The sequence below is a fragment of the Emys orbicularis genome, chromosome 2 (assembly GCF_028017835.1).
Source record: "Emys orbicularis isolate rEmyOrb1 chromosome 2, rEmyOrb1.hap1, whole genome shotgun sequence".
Lineage (NCBI taxonomy): Eukaryota > Metazoa > Chordata > Testudines > Emydidae > Emys > Emys orbicularis.
Window position 1 is genome coordinate 85,445,959 of NC_088684.1, and position 21,709 is coordinate 85,467,667.

At 43.8% G+C, this 21,709-nt stretch overlaps 1 protein-coding gene across 1 annotated transcript in view; it reads left to right on the plus strand.

The window, feature by feature from the left end:
- The window catches only part of SMCHD1 (structural maintenance of chromosomes flexible hinge domain containing 1), a 167,825-nt gene that overhangs the window by 37,332 nt on the left and 108,784 nt on the right, over positions 1-21,709 (plus strand). The window contains exons 13-17 of the mRNA XM_065397884.1: positions 402-599; positions 1,903-2,016; positions 13,099-13,205; positions 13,514-13,596; positions 13,770-13,883. Coding sequence (XP_065253956.1) covers positions 402-599; positions 1,903-2,016; positions 13,099-13,205; positions 13,514-13,596; positions 13,770-13,883 — 616 coding nt within the window. The remainder of the gene's footprint in view (positions 1-401; positions 600-1,902; positions 2,017-13,098; positions 13,206-13,513; positions 13,597-13,769; positions 13,884-21,709) is intronic.

The window sequence follows — 21,709 nt, forward strand, 5'->3', positions numbered from 1 at the left end:
TTAATCACGTTATTAATTGTGACTTTTTTTTTAATAGCAGCCCTAGTTTTTTTGTTTTGAAGAAGAAAAAAGTGATTTCTATGTCTATATACCTAGTTTTTATTGTATGGATGTAACTAGGTATACAGTGAGGGAAAGACGTTTTCCTTAAGAAGATAACAACCTCTTATTTGTAGTAAGCAACATTTTGAAAATTAACTCAATACATCAGTAAGTAAAGCTATTTTAAGCATTTACTGGGTTAAGATAAGTCTTACTTAGAATGCGATATTTTTAAAGAGTGTTGAAAAACTAACTTTTGACTACAGTATCACTGAGAACCACCATTAACTTTTAAGTCACTATTCACACCTATGAAACTCAGATTTACATTTTGTAATGCATCTACTAAAACTTCACAGGAGCAGCGAATGAAAATTGACAGAGAATTTGCTTTGTGGCTCAAAGACTGCCATGAGAAATATGACAAACAGATAAAATTCACACTGTTTAAAGAAATAATTACACGTACTGACTTGACCTCCAAAAGAATGCAAAGTCCTTGGGCTACATATTCTGCAATAGAGTGGGATGGGAAAACGTACAGAACTGGACAGTTGGTAAGTTAATTGCTTGATAATATTGGCACTGTTTTAAAGTTAAAAATTGATATACATTGTGTAGAATATTTACATATTCTTACAGGTAAGTATGATACTAGTTAGATCAACAGATTATAATTTTCTGTACAAAAATTACATTAAAAAAAGTTAAGATTGCAAAGTCAAGCTCTAAAAAGTTAAATATCAGAATTAAGTTTGTCTGTTCTTCCCTGGCTCCTTCCTTGTCTCCTGCAGAATTTAGAAGTAATCTTCAGTGTTCCTGTTTTTCCTTAACTTCGCAACCTACACAGCGAAGCGTAGACAAGTCCTTAATCTCTTTTCTGAAACTAGAAGTTCTTTGTTATAAGACAACAAAATTATTAGAAAAGAATAAAATTGGCCCATTTTCTTCAGTTGTAGTTCATGTGCAAGATTTCAAATAAATGTAACTGTGAAAAAAGTGAAGGTAGTAACAAGCTGCCTTAGTTTAGGACACATGTTAATTTCAAATCAGATTAATTTTTTTAATATCCTGTAACTCAATTTGACCAGTTTACTTCATGCTTTACAGAAAAATTCTCCATTAGCCTTTAGAATAAACCTGGAAATATTTAGTCCACACCATTTCTTTTAGCCAGAGTTACAAGATGTATATAAAATAAGGGCTGGTCTACACTAACCCCCCCACTTCGGACTAAGGTACGCAAATTCAGCTACGTTAATAACGTAGCTGAATTCGAAGTACCTTAGTCCGAAGTTACCGCGGTCCAGACGCGGCAGGAAGGCTCCCCCGTCGATGCTGCGTACTCCGCTCGCCGAGCTGGAGTACCAGCGTCGAAGGCGAGCACTTCCGGGATCGATCCGGGGCACTTCCGGGATCGATCCGGGATCGATTTATCGCGTCTTAACCAGACGCGATAAATCGAACTCAGAAAATCGATTGCTTACATCCGGACCCGGATGTAAGTGAAGACGTACCCTAAGTCTTATAATGGAACCTGATTACAACCTTAACTATGGACGGACTGTATCATCCTGTGATTTATCTGTGGAGGAGCTCTGAGAGAAAGTTCCTGGCTGAATATTTAAAGCAGGGAGTTTGGGTTTTAAGGAGAGCTTCTCCGCTGCAAACTAAAACCTGGGTGAGGAATGTCTAACTTCAGAAAGGTTTATTGTTTGATTTATACATGCAAGCAGAATCATTGGAAGGTGGCTGATGCACAAATGTCATTTTTAATGTGTAACTTCTGTTGAACCATGTATCAGGAACTCATCCATGTTAAGTTTTATGATAATTACTGAGCTCTCTTTTCTCTTTTAGGTGAAAACAATTAAAACTCTTCCAATATTTTATGGAAGTATCTTGAAATTTTTTCTATATGGAGATCATGATGGGGATGTGTATGCTACAGGAGGAGAGGTTCAACTTGCTCTGGTAAGTAAGCTATAAAGCAAATCATACAAACTCTGAAACTTACTCCATTTTGAACTCTTTATTTGATCCTGAGATTAGATTTTTTTAACCTTTTTTTTTTTCTATCTAAAAACTTAAGATTCAGTCAAGCTAGATTGTTTAACAAACCTCCAAAAAGTAAAAAAGCAGTTCAGAGTTTTAGTATAAATCTCCATAGTTCACATTATGGAGGTGTGTTCATTGAAATGGTCTAGTTAGTTTAAATTTGATTTGGCAGTGCAGTATCACAGTTGCCACTTAGCACAGTTGCTGCGTTTTGTGTTTAAATTCTGCTGCCCAGCATCAACCACAAATACACATGTATATTATAATCATGCTGTGTTAGAAATTTTCCATTCTCAACTCTTACCTGATAATGTCCCTTCTGCTAGCAGTCTCTCCCACAACTCTGACATATATGGGCTATATATTCTCCTCCTGTCTGAAGATTCTGGAGGCAGTTCAAAGCTTCAGCACAGCCTGTACTAACCATGCTCCCTTCTTCTGGTTGCTGCCAGATCTTCTGCCTTTTGTGACAGCTGCCAAGTGGTGGTTCACTTTGCTCCCTTCCTTTTCTTTTGGATTTATTATTTTGGGCTGTTTTGTGGGCATTTAAATTGTTTTCATTTGTTTTCAAGCCTTTTCGCCTCCTCTTGGTCTGGGATTTGAGCAGTTCTGTGGTCATAGCCACTCAGAGCCTCTGTTGCAGTGCCTCCCTGCTGAGCTTCTTTGCCCCCTTTCAGGTGTGGCAGAGCAGCCATGCAAGCATTGAGCGAAATCCAAAATGTACTCAGTGTTTGAGGCAGCTTTCTCTGTCTTGGCAGAAGGTAAAAAATGCCCAGCCTGCAGTCAGCCAACTCTCTCTTTCTGAGGGCACGGGGCTCTGAGTTCACTGGCATATTGGGTCTCCTACCCCTCCCCCCCCCAAAGTATCCATGACTTCACTGTGAAAAACCAACCAGGAAAGACCGAGAAGAGCAAGAAGAGGCGCTGATGATGAAGAGGACTTTGACTAGCCGACCAAGGGGTTGAGTCCTGAGGCAGCAAAGGACCATAAAGATAAGACCCCTTCCAGGCTACTGGTCCTAAAGTGGGTCCTAAATCCCTGCGGAGAGAAGCAGAGTTCCTGTACAGCTCCCCTTCCTTGCACCATGAATCAGGGGTTTCTCATGATACTCTGGAGTAAGTGCTGTGTAAACCAGAGATTCTGGGTCAAAAAGGCAAAAGTAAGTGTCTTTCACAAGACAGTGATTACTATTGTGAATAAGCAAGTGGGGTGAAAATCAGGAGTTAAACCCCTTCTTTGCCTTCTACCCCGAGACAGTGTTTGTGGGTGATTAGCTCCTTCAGAGAGTCTCTCAGTGCTCTGTACCATGGTCACCACCCTCCCCCACCCTACAGCTTGTGTGGGGATTCAGAGAAGCCAGTGCCTCCTGGGTTGCTATGCCTCAGGCAGCAGATTAACTGAAATTGTGCCCGTCTGGCTTTCAACCAAAAGAGCCTCAGGGAAAGGGCTTCAGATTTGAGGCAGAACATGAATGGGAATTGTGCCTTCTGATCATCAGCTACAAATTCTTTCTTTGCCTGGGAAAAGGTCTCGCTTCTTCCCTCCCTCCCTCCCCAGGCTGTCTCCACAGAGAGCCTTGTGCGTTTCAGGCAATCTGACCAGAACAGAGGTACTTGAGGATTCTACTCCCCATGAAGCTTGCACCTTCATGGGATTACAGAGGGGTAAGTGAGAAATCCCTTTCCATGTTCAAAATGGTCCTGATGTCCTGAGTAAAGCTCCTAGTGGTACTAGGTGGTTTCTACTGTACTTTCTTGCAGGAGTAGTCAGGCAGCCTTTCAGGTCCTGGGGACAGCTAACAAGCCATTTTCACAATTTACTTATGTGTACCAGTACCCCACTTCTGTTGTGTGGTCTCCTGACCAAGATGAATTATACTATCTTCCTCCTGTAAATAGCCAGGGGAAGAAGTACCACACAAGCAAAACAAAGAAAGAAAGAAAGAAACAAAAAAAACCCTACAGAACTTTTCCAAGACAGGATGCCAGTCAGTGGCCTGCAAGAAACTTAATATTAATAAAATATCTTTCCTCTCAAGTATTATTAATACATATTTTCCTGTTAATGCCTCTTTTGAGGGCATAAGATCCAAATGAGGACACCTGATTAAACGTGTGTGTGTGTGTGTGTGTGTGTGTGTGTGTGTGTGTGTGTAAAAACAAGCCACACCTTCAGAATGGGACTTCCTTCCAAGACCATAAGAATCACGGTGCAATAATTTCAAAGCCTCAGCTGTAAGTGTTCAGACCAAAGGTTTTTCATATATTTAGTGGGAAAGCTTGTTTCATGGTAAACAAACGGTTCATCTTCTATTGGTATGATCCTTGCTTGGAGTGAGATATCTCAGGCCTGGTCTTGGTCAAACCCTTGATGTGATTTGTGATGAGCAATGGATTCTAACATGGTGACTACAAGGATGTCATATTACACCTAGTTATCACTCATCCTAAATAGATATCTTGTGCATGCAGGCTTACAGGTGAGAAGCTATTGGAGGAAACCGAGAAATTACTAGCTGAGACTGCAGAGAAGCTTCAGTCCTCTCTCTGAAATCCAGCACAGCAATCCACTGGTTGCTACCAACACCAAAGATATCCAAGAAAGGATTGTTACCCTGGAGGGGGGAGGGGAAAACCTGGAGTAGAAGCTTCCAAGAAAACCTAGATCAGTTTTCCTTCAAACTAACAAAATCCTTAGCTTGACAGCTCTTCTTTCTGATCCACCCTTGGCACCCAGGGTCGTATGTAGCTGATTGTAGTCAAAGCAAAGCATGGCTCATAGGCCACAGCATGCAGTCCCACAATCCAGAGTCTGGATTGCCTCCAAGCACGTGGCTTTGCAGTAATGCCAAGAAAAGCTCACTGATTCCCTCAACAAACATAATTCACCTGGGAGTGGACGTAGATGCTTCAGTGACAAAGATATACCCATCACTAGACAGATTCCTGAAGATCCAGGATCTGATATTTCTGCACGAGGTCAACCATAGCACAGTGTCTATAGCCACTGTGCCTTCTGGTCTTGCACATATGGGTCTCTCCATGGGTGAGGTATATCAGGAGTCTTCAGGCCTTTCTTCTGAGAGTATGGGACTATTCCTTGTAGCGAATGTAAGACCAGGTAGTTTCTGAGTCAGGTGCTGTAGTTCCAGAGGATGTCCACAGGGGTTTTCCCATATGCCTTCCAGGCCTGCAGCTTCTTAGGGTATGTCTACACCCAGCCGCTAGTTCGGCGGCTGGGAATCGAAGTTCTGGGTTCGACTTATCGCGTCTTGTCTGGACGCGATAAGTCGAACCAGGAAGTGATTGCCGTCGACTGCGGTACTCCAGCTAGACGAGAGGAGTACCGCGGCGTCGACGGGGGAGCCTGCCTGCCGCGTGTGGACCGAGGTAAGTTCGAACTAAGGTACTTCGAACTTCAGCTACGTTATTCACGTAGCTGAAGTTGCGTACCTTAGTTCGAATTGGGGGGTAAGTGTAGACCAAGCCTCAGACACCATTCTGAGGGGATGGGGAATGCTCCGAGGACCCAGAACTACCTACCAGATCTGGAGTTTTAGAGAACGGAACCATAGCTGTCAAATGAGAAGCAGTGGCACACCCTAGATATCAAAAGATCACTAAAGACTTATATCAAGCATATGGAATCTACAAGGAGATGGGTCTGCATTCTTCGAGTAGTGTCTCTGCGATTGCTCCACTTTGGGTGTTGGTGCGTCCCTGTGCCGCAGATCGGAAATTTTTGGTAGCAGTGCTCAGTCAGGGCGTGCATGCGCAATAGTCAACTCACGATGCCGTTGGCACCTCATGTAGTATGCACACGACCTGACCCGTTCAGTTCGTTCTCAACCGTCCTCGGCTGCAGACGGAGCTCAGTGGCAGTGCTGCCTCTTTGTTTTTCTCTCTATAGAAATAGTTAGATTAGCAATAGCTTAGTAGGTCTAGTTTACTTAGTTATTGTTGTTTTCCACACACACACAAAAAAAAAAAATTATAGGTATTTTCTTTTGTTATTTTTCCAACTCTTTCCCCATTGGGAAACTTTAACATCCACAATGCCCACTCGCCTGGGTTTAAACTATGTGACTTTTCTCATGAGGCGATGCCCCTCTCAGACGGGTCACTTGTCTGTTTGGGGGAGACCCATATCCCTCAAAAATGTGCCCGTTTCTCCAACCTTAAAGCCAGGGCAAGGCGTGATCGAGATCTCCGCTTCAAGATGATTTTGATGGAAAGTCCCTTCAGCTTCCTCCTCAGGGACAAAAATTGACATCAACAGATGGTTCCCTGAGCAAAATCTCTGCTAATGGGAGTGCTCAGTCTTCCAAATCATCCAGGAAGCGAGCTGCGACCTCCCATAATAGGGACACTCAGAAAAAGAAGAGGTCCTCAGCGAGGTCGCCATCCTCGGTGCTGAGCTCGAGTAGAGTGAGCACCTTTGAGACTCCAAGCACCTCGGCACCATCCCTCTGTGGACATCTGCTGAGCCCCGCTGCTCCGGAATGGAGTCGAGATGCTGCTCCTCCACGGCACTGACCACCCCGGTGCAGGAGTCGGCACTGAGAGTGGTACCACAGGCAATGCTGCCCCCACCGGCACCGACTCAGTCGTAGGCACTGACGTGACCAGCTGAAAACAGCACCGACCATCTTGACAAAGGCACTGACTGCATCTGCACCAGCGGCACCGCCGCCACAGAAACAAGTGGCTACGCAGCAGTTTCCACAGCACAAGGTCCTAGTGGTCTCCTCAGTGCTGCAGTCACCCTTGCTTGGTAACAAGGGATCTCCAGGCCAAATAACTGAGCTGTTGTCCACTTCTCCTGCTCCCCAGCCCATCTCCAGTGATTAAAAGGAGGAATTACATGGGAGACACTTCTCCTCCCAACACTCTTCACTCATGGGGTGAAGACCACCATGGGAAGCTATTAGGACCAAATCTCGCCAACCTTGCAAGATGCAAAAATGGTACGGGCAACCCTGGATGTGTCCAACAATGCCCTTTCCCATGCAAGGGGACCTCTGGGTGGCATATAGGGCTCACTACCGTAGGCCCTCGAGCCCAGCCGGAAGGGAAATTCGTTCTCCTTCCCCAAGCAGGGAGACCTCAGAAGCACCAGAGGAGATGAGAAGGAAGAAGGTTTGGTCGATGCAGACATTTCCCCAGCCCACAACTCATCGTCCTCCCCTTACAAGGCCGTCTTTTCACTGCCTCCAAGCCAGTTGACGACCTGAAACAATTTCAGGAACTCCTTAAAAGAGTAGCCGCCAGCCAAAACATCCCCCTAGAAAAGGTGCAAGAAAACCAGCACAAGCTACTGCAAATTTTACAGACCTTCACTACATCCAAAATCGCACTACCAATAAACGATGCCATAATGGAACCAGCAGAGAATATTTGGCAGACCCCCCGCAACCACACCACCTACTAGCAAAAGAGCTAACAGGACGTACTTCATCCCAGCTAAAAGGATGGACTTTTTGTTCTCTCATCAACAGCTGAATTCTCTAGTGGTGGAAGCTGCTAATCATCGCAACAAACTACCTCAATTCCAGTCCACTCCACAGGATCAAGAACATAAATGATTAGACCTATTAGGCAGAAAAGTGTACTCATTAACTACACTCCAATTCCGGGTAGCCAAATATTTGGCCCTTTTAGCCAAGTACAACTACGACAATTATGGTAAGCTGCAAGAATTCCTTGATGCCTTACTGGAGGAAAAACATCCCCAGTTCAATGCTATCTTAAAGGAAGGACAGCAAATTGCCAGGACATCCCTACAGGTCTTGATGGATGTAGCAGACACTGCAGCGAGAACAACGGCAACGGCAGTTGTAATGCGCAGGGCTTCGTGGTTGCAGTCGTCCGGAATCTCCAGAGAGCTCCAACTCAAGGTAGAAGATTTCGCCTTCGACTGGGAGAAACTCTTCTCCGTAAAAACAGATGATGTACTTCATTCTATGAAGGACTCTAGGGCCACCCTGTGCACTGCAGGCATATACACGCCTCCTAACAAACACCGTCAATACCAACCATACCAAAAGGGCAGACACACCTCTTTCCACCGCCCACAACAATGGCAATTCGACCACAAGAGAAATAAACGTTCACAAAGACGGAGGGCTCCTCAAACTCAATCCACGTCTTCACAACCATCTACCACCAAGCCACAATTTTGAAGTCTTGGTCGAGGGTCTGAATGACCTCCCCTTCAATACAGCACTACCAGACACTCCTACCCCACCTTTTGGCCATCACCTGCGCCTGTTTACCATGCTGGGCAGCAATAACAATGGACCAATTGGTACTGGAGGTTATAAGATCGGGTTATGCTATCCCCTTCCTTGTCTTACCCCCTACCTATCTCCTTCCCTGTCCCTCTTCAGGGACCCTTCTCATGAGCACCTCTTACAACAGGAAGTGAACCATCGCCTACAATTGGGTGCCGTGGAGCAAGTTCCAACTCAGTACAAACGGAAGGGTTTTTACTCCCATTATTTTCTCATCAAAAAGAAAAATGGCAGATGGAGGCATATCTTAGATCTTTGGAAACTTAACAAATTTTTGCGGAATCACAGATTCAAAATAGTCACACTGGCCACAATTATTCCAGCGTTAAACAAGGGGGGAGTGGTTTTCATCCCTCGACCTCCAAGATGCTTCCTTTCATATTACCGTACACCCAGCACACAGACGATTTTTAAGATTCACGGTAAGGGTCAACCATTACCAATACAGAGTACTACCTTTTGGCCTTTCCACTGCCACTTGAGTCTTTTCAAAAACGCTCACTGTAGTGGTGGCCCACTTATGAAGGAGAGGAGAGATGATCTTCCCGTACCTAGACAATTGTCCACTGAAAGGCACAACTTGGGAAGAAGTGACACACATGATGCAGACAACCATCGAGCTGTTCCAGACACTAGGGTTGCAGGTAAATATACAGAAATCTACACGGACCCTGCTGCAACAACTGGAATTCATTGGGGCCTACCTCGGCTCCACGCAGGCCAGGGCGCTGTTGCCCAGTCACAGATTCATGAAAATAGCCAACCTCATCTCAACAGTCACTGGCAGCCTCAAGTGTCCACCAGAACCTGCCTACAGCAATTAGGTCACATGGCAGTCACGACATTTGTGGCGAGACACACAAGACTGCATATGCGTTGCTTACAGGGCTGGCTGAGCACTGTGTACGCTCCCTGAAAACACAGTCTAAACAAAAGAGGGACAGTACTCTCAAATGTCATTACATCACTCAAGTGGTGGACGAAACCAGAAAACGTCTGCACGGGGATTCCTTTCCAACAAGATCCTCCATCGCTGCTAATCATGACCGACACGTCACTCATAGGCTGGGGCGCTCACTTAGACCAGCACTCCATACAAGGCAAGTGGTCACTGATGGAAACTCAGCTCCACATCAATCTCCTGGAGCTCCAAGTGGTGTACAATGTGTTCAGGCACTTCCTCCCGATTATATGGAACGAATCAATCCGCATATTGACCAATAACATAGCATGCATGTTCTATATCAATTGCCAAGGAGGAGCTCGCTCCCATTCACTTTGCACCAAGGCTCTGAAATTGTGGAACTGGTGCATTCACCACAACATAGCCATCTCGGCATCTTACCTCCTGGGGTGTCAGAATACAACAGTAGATACTTCTCTGAGGAACATGAATGGGAAATACACAAAAATGTCCTACAATCGATATTCCAAAAATGGGGCTATCGATCTGTAGTCCTGTTTGTGTCAGCAACAAACCACAAGTGCCCGCTTTTCTGCTGCAGGGTGGGACTAGCACCAAGTCACTAGGGGATGCCTTCCTCATCTCATGGGACACATTATTCATATACGCATTCCCGCTGATATCTCTAATCTCGCAAGTCATTCACAAGATATGGACCGACAAGGCCCATATCATACTGATTGTTCCAACGTGGCCCAGACAGACTTGATTCCCTTACCTGTTGCACCTGGCAGTGTGCGCTCTACGAGCTCTTCACCTGTAGACGGATCCCCTTTCACAGAATGGAGGCCGAAATCTCCACCCAAATCTGGAGAAAGTTCACCTCAAAGCATGGCTTCTATGTGGTTCCAAGGTGACGAATTAGCCTGTTCAGAACGAGTAAAACGTATTATTAAATAGCAGGCGATCCACCACTCACAATACCTACCTCCAAAAATGGAAGAGATTCTCACTATGGTGCCAACAAAAACAGGTAAACGCAGTCATGATGCCTGTACCTGCCATACTGGACTACATACTGGAATTCAAGGAATCGGGCTTATCCATAAGCTTAAAGTACATCTAGCAGCCATTACAGCCTTTCAGCACAAGGTGGAGGGAACATCAGTCTTTGCTCACCCAATCACAGATGCTTCCTTACTGGTATACAAAACACGTACCCAGAAGTCTGACAACCTACACCCCCATGGGACTGGAACTTTATACTCAAATACCTCACCAGAGTACCTTTTCAACCCTTAGCGACCAGTTCCCTCCTTCATATGTCCATGAAGGTGGCGTTTTTTGTAGCGATTACATCAGCTAGACAGGTCAGCGAAATCAGGGCACTGATGGCGGAGCCCCTTTACACAGTGTTCTCTAAAAACAAGATCACTTTAAGACCACATCGAAAATTTTTGCCCAAAGTATTGGGCAAAATCCTTCCATCTGAACCAACCCATATACCTTCCCACATTTTACCCAATACTGCATGGGAACTCACAAGAGGCCATCCTACATACACTCAATGTCAGACGAGCCATAGCGTTTTACTTAGAACCAAACCCTTCCGGAAATCCCCAAGACTATTTATTTCCATAACAGAACGCTCCAAGGGTTGTACAGTATCAACCTAGAGACTATCTAAATGGATCTCTATCTGTATCCATCTCTATCGACTGCATAACAATGAACCCCTACCAGGGATCCGATCCCACTCCTCGTGTGTCATGGCTACATCTGTAGCCTTCCTGAACAATGTTCCTCTGATAGACGTATGCAGGCCTGTCACATGGGCCTCAGAGCACATCTTTGCAAAACACTATGCTATCACCCAATCCTGTAGGTCAGATACTATATTAGGCCTTACCGTGCTCTCTGCGTCAACATACACAACTCCGAAGCCCCTACCGTCCACGGTGGAGCACTGCTCTACAGTCACCTAAAGTGGAGCATCCACAGGGACACTACTCAAAGAAGAAGAGGAAGTTACTCACCTTGTGCAGTAATGAGGGTTCTTTAAGATGTGTGCCCCTGTGGGTGCTCCACTAACCACCCTCCTCCCCTCTATTTTGGAGTTCATGCCTCGAGCTCTGTGGTGGAGCAGGAACTGAACGGGTCAGGTCATGCGCGTGCTACATGAGGCACCAACGGCATCGCGAGACAACTACTACGCGCACGCGCCCCGACCGAGCACTGCTACCGAAAATCTCCGATCTGCGGCACAGGGACGCACTGACACCTAAAGTGGCGCACCCACCGGGGGACACATCTCGAAGAACCCTCGTTACTGCAAAAGGTGAGTAACTTCCTCTTTTCCTTTAATTCTGAGGTGCCAAGGGCCTAGAGAATCCAGGCTGTCCTTTACTAGATGTATCTGACTATGCATTGTTGAGACACAAAAGCCATTCGGTGCATCTGTTCCAAAAGGAATCAAGGTGCATTCTGTAAGATCTGTGGTAACCTCATCGGCCAAATGAGCTTGCCCTTCCACCCCAGAGATCTGCAGAGCAGCTACTCGATCATTGACTAACACCTCGATTGGATGCTATAAGATGGACTTTCAGTCTCTACAGAGACCTCCTTTGGCAGGATGGTACTGCAGGCAATGGTCCAGTCATAACCTGGCCATTTGAGTAGTTCAAAAGGGAGTGTGTGTGTCTTTCCTATTTCTTATGTTCACTTTTGTATCCCTCCCTACTCCTGTTCACTCAGTGTTGCTTCCCATACACATCAGACTTCTGGAAGACACTGGGCTGCAGAATGGAAAATTTCTTACTTGATAATTCCCTTTCTGCTAGCAATGGGTAAAAATTTTTCCATTCTTATCCCTAGCATAGCATGATTATAATGTGTGTGTGTGTGTATTTTAGCACTGAGTCTGTTATTTGTGCGCTATAGTTAAAGTGTAAAATGTGTATATGTAGTTAAGTTGAATACAAATATACAGGAAGACTTTAAAACCAGATAACTTGAAGGGTGTTTTTTGTTACAATAACCAGCACTCAGTTGATGCCCCTGCGTGCAAAAACCTTGAAAGGGCAGTGGAACCTCACAAGATTCCCCTTGTGGAGTTTCTACCTCATCATTTGATTGTTATATGGAGTAGAATTCCCCACCACCATTGTGAGGAGAGAATCTTCAAAAAAAACTGTTACATTATAGTAAATAATATGTTATCTTTACAATAGATTCCCTGTGTGGCTTTTTTCCCCCAGCAGGGATGGGGTGAGTTTATGTATAATAGACCTACCCCCTCCCCTTTACATAGTCAGGGGACAGCTGTGCCTAGTTTATGGGGGGCAATTTGGGTCATGCACTGATCTAAATAAATGCAGATTGAGATGTTTGTTAGCCTATCATGCAACTATTGCAAACATAAATTAGCAATCTAAAGTATTGTCTGATAAGTGTTTGAAATGTAGTTGGGTTAAAGACTATTTAATATGAAGGAAATCCTGAGAAGCTGAGATGTTCATGTTCATTGCGAGCATATGGATGTTCTAAAGGCAACGGCCAATCACAGTAGAAATTGTATACTTCAATTATTACACTATTGTATAGTTGTGAGTAACTGTATGGTATCACTGCCCTCAGATGATTTTTTTAGCATAATCTAGCATCTACAGGATCTCCACATAATCTTATTTAGGATATTGCATTATATGTATATCTAATTTGCTGATCCTTTTATATAAAGTGATAATTCTACTCTTTGCATGTTACAGCATAGATATTGATAATTGAATTTAATTTATTCAGGAACCTCAAGCATTGTATGATGAAATAAAAATTATTCCAATCTCAAAACTTGACAGAGCAATGTCTGAAAAAGTTGTTAAAAAATACATTGAAGATGAAATGGCAAGGTAAGATCTCTTTTTTGTAATGAAGAGCTTTTACTTGCTAAGACCCTACTCGCTAGGTTTTTGTATTTCTTCCAAAATCATTAAAATCACTAATATGTAGAATGTAGCTCCATTACTCCTGATAATCTCATCAGCTGCTGTAGTAGAAACAAAAATTACTGAATTCTGAGCATAGCATGAAAATAAGAAATGGAGGGAATGACTTTCAAAAACCTGCTTTCTAAATGTGCTTATGTATAAACTTCTGCTAAAAATCAAGTGTACTGTTTCTTACTTACAGAAAAAAAAAAATCTTGTTTCTTTGTTAGACTTCCTGATAGATTGTCAGTAACATGGCCTGAAGGAGATGAGCTGTTACCAAATGAGATCAAGCTTGCTGGTACACCAATAGGTATGTTTCTTTCCAGGTACTATTTTAATTTAATGGTTTTTTTTTTTTTTTTTTTTTTTTTTGCATATTATTCATTATAACTTTAAAAGAAAACCTCTCAGGAACAAGAACAAATAAATTTTGTACATTGCTTGTTTTAAAAATTAGTCACTTTTTGGTACCCTTTTATACAGGAGCATTAAGAATTGAAATATTGAATAAGAAAGGAGAGGCAATGCAAAAACTTCCAGGTACAAGCCATGGAGGGTCAAAGAAACTGCTTGTTGAACTAAAGGTTATTTTGCACTGTAAGTACACAACCTTGAAAGATTAACAAATTATTTCTTTGTAGACTTAATAAAGCAAGTTGTCTATATATAGCTAGTTTAGAATTTGATACCCCCATATAAATTTAAGATAAGGACGAAATCTTGTCAGAACTGCACAATGATTCTCCAAAACTAGGTAAGCTATACATTTTAAGGAACTGACAGATGCCATCATGCCAAATGTTTAATGCCCTGATATTTTAAGTATGGCTCTTTAAATCCTCCATTATCTATGTGGACGTGATATGGATTTCAGGTCATATGGCCTTAGAGTGTGAGAATAGTAAGGAGCAGTAAATGTTATCTTTAACCTTCTTCGTATGTGTAACTAATAAGGTAGGTATGTGGGAACGCAAGGCTTACAGTTCACTCATGGACTTCTGGACTCGTCTATTATATAATGCCTATTGATTTATGACAGTTAAAATCCATTTAATAAATAAGTGACAGAAGAAACTGGAAGCTACTTATACAAAAAGATTAAAGAGTGGTTGTTTGTTTAATGTTTTGCAAAAAAAAATCTAGAGATCCCAATCAGGATCAGGGTCCCATTGTGATAGGGGCTGTACATATACATGTACACACTGATGGTCTCTGGCCCAAGAGTTGAGACATTTTCTAGCAGGATGCAGTGTATTGAAGGACATGCCACATCTCTTTAACTCATGCCATGAAATTTTGCAATACACAGTATCTGATTAATGTGTGTTTGAAAGTGTAACAGGATATGAGTATTTCAGCCTCTGTAAATCATTCTTGAGCATACATGTGATATGATGAATGGCTTTAGCATTCTGGTGAGGAACAATTGCTGTAATGATCTAGGAAGACATTCTTTACCGGGCATGAAGAACATGGTATATGGCAGACACAAAAATGTCTGACACATGGATTTAATATCGCCATGTCTTGTAGAAGTGTGCCCTGGAAAATTTGTCCCCAGCTGGAACCGTAAAAATCAAGTTTTGCCAGCTTGGTTACATGGTAAGATCCACCAAAATTTGTAAGTTATTTCATTGGATAGTAAAAAGAGCAAAATTTGTTTCCAAATCTTGCCTATACTATAGAGTTGAACTGGTGGGATTGCATAGGTGTAAACACCACCAGTGCAATACATTCACAGTAGCCAGAGTTTTTCATGGTCAAAAATTATGGTTTTGCTTCATTCCCCACTAATACTGTTTTACACAACTGCAGATATGCTACTCTCTGGGTAGGTATCCCATAGTTCTTAGCACAGCTCTATCCCATAGTTCTTAGCACAGCTCCCAGAGGCAGTGTGTGTCCGTACGTACACACACACACACAATCTCCCCTCTCATACTGTTTAAATATGAGTATATAGTACTATAGTAAATGAAACAAGGAATTTACGCTACTGTGGCTCTCTTGGGTAATGTTGATTTCTAATTTGGCTCCTGAGCCACTGTTTTAAATGGTCTTCTGGAATACCTCTGGGAAGCCAAGAGAACTGAGAGAGAAGAGCTCAAGCTCCTGTGAGTTACTTGTTACTAGCACCATTTCCAAACCATTTTCTTAAATATGGGAATCCACAATGAATACTCAACTTAAGCTCTTTGTCCAGCAATAAAGATTTTTGCTGGAAATTTTGAAGAGTCATTGTTAAGTATTTGAAATAGCTGCAGTGAAACTGTCATGAGTACGAGATCACTTCACTAAGGTCATCAAGCACCAGTAAAGCACCCTGCCACCAGCTGAGTATTCCGTATATATTGAATTCTGTATCTGTGGATTAAATGCACCAGGTGGAGCACCTCTTCTGGGTCCAGACATTGACCACAGACTGAGTTGTCCTGGAGTTCTGGGTTGAGCTGCAGTGGCTTCAGGATGAAGATGGAGACTTTCTGTAATTCTCTGCACATTCACAATCATGCATAAATAACTTAATTGTCTGGAACACAGTGCCCCACCTGGGCTAAGTGTTGCAACTACCATTGATCCCTGAGGCAAGAGGCTTGCCTCAAAGTAGATACTGAATGTTCCTCATAGAGGACCATGAAGACAGGACAGATTCCAGAGCGCTTATTGGTTTCCAGTCTCACTGGCCGTCTCTACACCTCCAGAGCTTAGGTCTGATATCCTTTCTCAGCCATGCTGCCTGGAATCATGAGGGCTTTTACAGTGGTGGGAAAGGCCTCCATTTCTTGCTTCCATTCTAGGCCTTTCTATCAGAGACTCAGTCTCAACAGAAGAGCCAGAGTTTATTGCCACAAATCTTAGCATTGACGCCTTGTCAAGATCTTCATAGACCCAACATTTGTTCCATTTCTAGACTATGGAATTACTATGCTCGGTGGTGTTTAGGTGAAGTTTTCCCACTGAACTTCTCTTTTTGAATATATTACTCCTGGGGGAATTCTGCCCCTCAGAATTAAAAATTCTGCAAAATTCTACATATTTTGTCAAAATAACACAATATAATCACACAAGTCTCAATTATTTTGTTAATGTATTTCAAAATAGCTGTCAGCAAGTATGTCTGTAACAATACAGACAACAAAAAAGATTCAGGAAATGTTTTTTGACAAATAGATTCATTACTAGGCATATTAATACAGAACTTTGAGTAATAATTCATTTAAACTATAATACAGACACACATTTTCTGCACCCCTCAGAAGCAGTGCAAAAGCTTGCAGGAGTCAGGGGTAATGGAGGAGCTGAGGGAGAGGGAAGTAATTGCTGGGAAGGAGCCTAGATGTGAACTTAGAGGTTGTTGGGTGTGGGTGAGAGAAGTATGGAACAAGTTTTTTTTAGGGTGGATTATTAGGGAGCCTCCCCCATGCAAACCCTGGCTAATGCTAGCCTCCCTCATTCAGTCAGGCACATCTGCCCCTGTCTCCATGTGTCCCTGCACCTCCCCATCCACATGTGTCCCTGCACCCCCACTCCCATTCAGCCCCCGCCCCAGTCTGCCCTCCCCCCCCACTTTTCCTTCTGAACCCTGGTCTGTGACCTCTCCCCCCACCCCCCAAGCAGCCCCATGTGCCCTACACTATCTGTCCCCTCATATCCCGTGCCTTCTGACCTGGCCCCCCAGGCAGGGTACTGTGAAGAATGCAGCCTCTTCTCTTCCCTGTCCACAGCTAGGATGCTCCCACCTTGAGCGGCTGCTCTCTGTTCTGGTGCCCCAGCAGCCCCTGGTGGGCAAAAGGTGTAACTACAGCACTTCTCAGCAGAATGTATTTTCTGCTGAGGAAAAAATAATTCTGCGTGGCACATGAATTCTGCATGTATGCAGTGGTGCAGAATTCTCCCAGGAGTAGTATATTCAGCACTCTGCAAGCAGCATCTGCACTGATTCCTGCATTTTCTAGTCTTAGCTTAAATTTATGCTTCAATAATTTCTTCAAAGCACTGACAAGTAGTCCATTGAGGTGAAGTAGTCTCAAGGTGGTACTTGCCAAGGCACAAGTGTGCTCCACACCGAGGGGGACAGTATGCTGAGGCAAAATGTGCTAAAACACAGAGCACCAGGGTATTGATGCAGGAGTGGCACTGTCACAAGAAGTATTTTAAAGCACTGGGCAAAGTTTTTGAGGTACCAGAAAGAACTGCACAAAAAAATGTGTTGGAGCAATGTGCTGAGGCAGCATAGTGACTCTAGAGGTCTTGGAGTACTGAAACCTGGGGAACAGTCAGACAATGAATTTAGACAGAAACTGGCAAAAAAATTAGGCTGTAGTAGCAATGAGTAAGTCTTAAGTTTCAATAATCAAGAGATGGATTGCTGATAAGGGAGATTGTCCCGCTGTTATGAAGATGGGACTGGTACAGAATGTGTGAGCAGTGGTATTATATGAGGGGCTGGTAGCATCACATGTTGTTAAGGTTGCATGACACTTCCCAGTAAAAGACCCTGATCTCAGTTGCTTATAAATTTGCCAAACTTTAACTATTTGGACTGGAAGTTTCCAAACTAGGTATCTGCCTCGGGCTGAATTGTTTTTATTTTTTTATTTTTGACAAAATTTCAGCAAATGCAGCTCAGCCTCCAAGAACAAGGCCAGAGAAGAATAAATTTTGCCTCAGTTTAAAAAAAAAAATCTGGCAACTTTTTCTTTGAGAAGCACTAGTGCTGCTATGCTTTGGATCAGGGACTTGAAATTTGGCAAGGCGGTGACTTTGCTGTCCCCAGGAAAATCCACCCGAATTTGGCCAAGTTATAAGCCTTTGAAAAATTTCAGTTTGCACAAACTCAGGCTTACTAGAGCTTTGCAGCTAAATTCCCTGAAGCATGCTCCAGCCCAGGGCTGTAGGGGGCAGAGCAGAACTTTCCTTGCAATTATGGCTCTGGGCCCAGGGGTGCTATGGGCTGAGCACAGAAGCTAAGAGCAAAGAAACTCTGTGTTCTCAGCAAACCCCCCCTGCTGGTGCCCAATCAGCATGGAAGAGGAAGCTGCCTGATTCGAATGCATTGGGGAATAGAGCTGGTTGAAGGTGCAGGAGACTGGGACTGGAGGCTGGCAGGAGATTGGGGAGAGTGGAACTGGGAGTGTGAGCTCTGAAGGGAAATGGGGTGGGGTGGGACAGAGACTGAGGTTGAATCAGGAACTGGGGGAACACTGGGACAAGGAGCTGGGGGTATGTGATGCACTGAGATTAGAGGAGGAGCCTGGGAGGGAGACTGGAATGGGGAGACATTGGGCATGGGGAACTTGGGCAAGGGAAAGGAGGATGAGTGGGGAGAGACAAATTGGATGAGGAGCTGAGAAGGGGGAAACGGGCTGGCTGGGCAAGGAGAGTGAAACTGGAATGGGAAGTGGAGACTGGGACTGGGGCACAAGGATCTGGGAGTGGGAGAGAAGGACTGGGGCAGGAACAGTTGGGAGGGTATCGGGCAGAAAGGAGCCAAGTTTGGGAGAGAATGGACAGAAGAGTCTGTGTTCTCTACAGCATGGTCTTTCCAAGGCCTGTAATCAAACCCAAAGTGCCGGAGTCTCTCAATTCTTCTGCTGTTAGCAAGTGTCTGAAACCCACTGGCAAAATTGTGTCTCTTATCCCCCTTTAGCGCTGGTTCACATACAGGATGACTACCTACTACTGCTCTCAATAACACAAGTGGCAGAGGTCTGTGCAGTGAATCTAAGGGTTCCAACCGTGCTAATAACCCACATGGCTGTCAATGTGATGCCACATGATGGAATTTAGTTTTTTTTCCAATTTTGCTTTTTTTTGAAACCTACGAAATAACACACAAACTACATTAAATAAACATTATTAGGGTTGGTAAAAGCAGCAAAGAGTCCTGTGGCACCTTATAGATTAACAGACGTATTGGAGCATGAGCTTTCGTGGGATGCATGTAGTGGTTGCAAAATCAAGCACTGAAAAATTAGGAAATGTCTGTACAACCTTAATTTGGCCCCCTTGTGAGTATGCATGATGATCTAGTCTTTCATCACATGATCACATATTGTTTTTCCCACAGGACCATTGCCTCATTCAGTGAACAGATGAATCAGAGTTGTGTAGTAAAGGAGGCTGTTGTCTATAAGACTCTGTCATGGTCTGGTTGGGGCGGGGGGGGGGGCGGGGAGAGGGGAGGGGTCATCCAGATCAGTGAGGGATTGTGTTACTGCCTGCCCTGTAACCCTGAGTGCCTAACAATGCTTTGCTCCTGTAGCTGCCAACCTGGGTTGCTCACAATCTGTATATAGCTGCAGCCCTGGTCCAGCAGCTCCGACCCCAGCAGCTGGCCAGCAACACACCAGTCGCACTCTGGCTTGCACCAGCCCTGGTTACAACCAGCAAGATGATCCCAGCGCACTCCCAGTCCCAAATTTCCCCAAAATCACATGCCCTGAAGTTTCCAGCCCTCTCCTGGGCAGCTCAGAGCAATAAAAAATTTTGTTGCTCTTTTATAAAGATAAGCTGTGATGTGGTTTTATTAACTTAAGTGGGGTAAATATACTCTTCTCCTTAAACACAGCATTGAGTTGCTTTATAGTAAAATAAAACAAATTTATTAACAATAGGACCTAGGTTAAATGATGCTAAGTAGAAGAAATAAAATTAGAAAGTTTTACAAGCAAATAAAAGTGAAAACACATGTCTAAAATTCTGAAACGTAATCTAGTAACATACAGGCTTTATTCAAGATGGTTTCTCTCACCAGTCATTCTTTTTCCCATCCATGGTTGGCTTTCACTCAGTCAGGCCCTTCCACAAAAGTACAAGGTGCTGGCTTCCCTTGTCTTCCCATGTTCAAAATGGCTCCTGGCTTACTGAATAAAGCCCCAAATGGTACCGTGGAGTTACTCAAATGGGTGGGAGCCAACCTGGGAAAGCAGGCAGGCATCTTTCAGGTGATTCTTCTAGTGATTGTCCACATGTATTCCATTTCTGATGTGTATATGCCCTGTGTTACCTGCACACTCTAGGGGTACCCACATTTACACTGTTCCTAGGGCTGAAGGCGTAGCCCCACATTCTAGGGCATCCACCTTTAACTTTCCATGGGCTCAGGTCGTAACCCTGTTAATTTAGGCATCCATCCTTACCCTTCCTTGGGTTCAGGGCGTAATCTTACACTCTGTGAGTTTGGAGGGCCTTTACCAGTGAAAGTCTTACACAGTAACAGCCTTAACCTCTATTAACAATCACCAAAACAGAATGCACACACTAAGCATACAATGCTCACCACTCCTAATAAGGCAGGCGAACTTTTCCTGCTAGCCAGTCAGGATCATGTCGTCCAGGGACTCCAGTTTCTGCATGATATAGTTGGCAGTGTTGAGGTCTGGCAGCTCTGATCTTAGGGCTGTGCCCTGGAGTTGGTTCCAAAGAACTTCCTTTTGGACTCCAGTTTATATGGTGAAACTTGAGTCCTCCTTAGCTGTACCTTAACCAATCATTTTACTAAAGTATTACAAAAAAATTCTTTGACCAATCCTAATATATTGTGAAACAATTCTTTACTCAACCATACCCCACGACCTTAGTTGATTTAAATCTTTAAAATTTGTTATGCAACAGACAGAAACAATCAAAGAACCAGACAGATAAACAGTAGAGAAGTAGGGACCATAAATGCAAAACAATAAAGAAGTAGAGATTTCACAACCACAACTCTTGATAAGTGATTCTTTGCCAGACAGAATGCTATCAAACAAAGTTTTCTTTAAACATCTTAAGATCTGTTTCTTTATCCGGTGATGGTGGGTACTATTAGGACAGGATCTCCTTCTTTACAGTCCAATATTACATTATTTTAATGTAAATTAGATAGAATGTGGGGATGTGACTTTCTGCTTCTTGGCTCATGGCTGCTGCTGTCCTAATGTGGCTGCAAAAAAAAAAAAAAAAAAGGGCCTCAGATTTTACACCGTTTCTGAGATTGGAATCTTTTGAGTAGCAGTGTCCATTGGAGCCGTGCCTGCACACCGTCCAGTGCCCTGTAGCAGAGAGTAAGGTAGCATAAATGGTGGGGCAGCGGCAACAACTGTTCTCCAGTTTTTTCTTACTGCTTGTGGCTTCAGAATGGCACACCTGTCTGTCTTTGTACACTCTTTGAAGTGTCTGTCTTTGTACACTCTGTGATTTATCTTTCTAGGTAGTGTGACAGGGTCAGGCCAGATGGATACAGGAGAGTGTTAGAAGGCAGATATATTAGTCCCAGTTTAAGTAGATCCCTTTTCCCTGGGTAAGGTAACAGGGGCAGTTCCAGAACAAGCAGGAACTTGCTGGAACCAGTTAAGGCAGACAGGCTAATTAGAACACCTGGAGCCAATTGAGAAGAAACTGCTAGACTCAATTAGGACAGGCTGGCTAATCAGGGCACC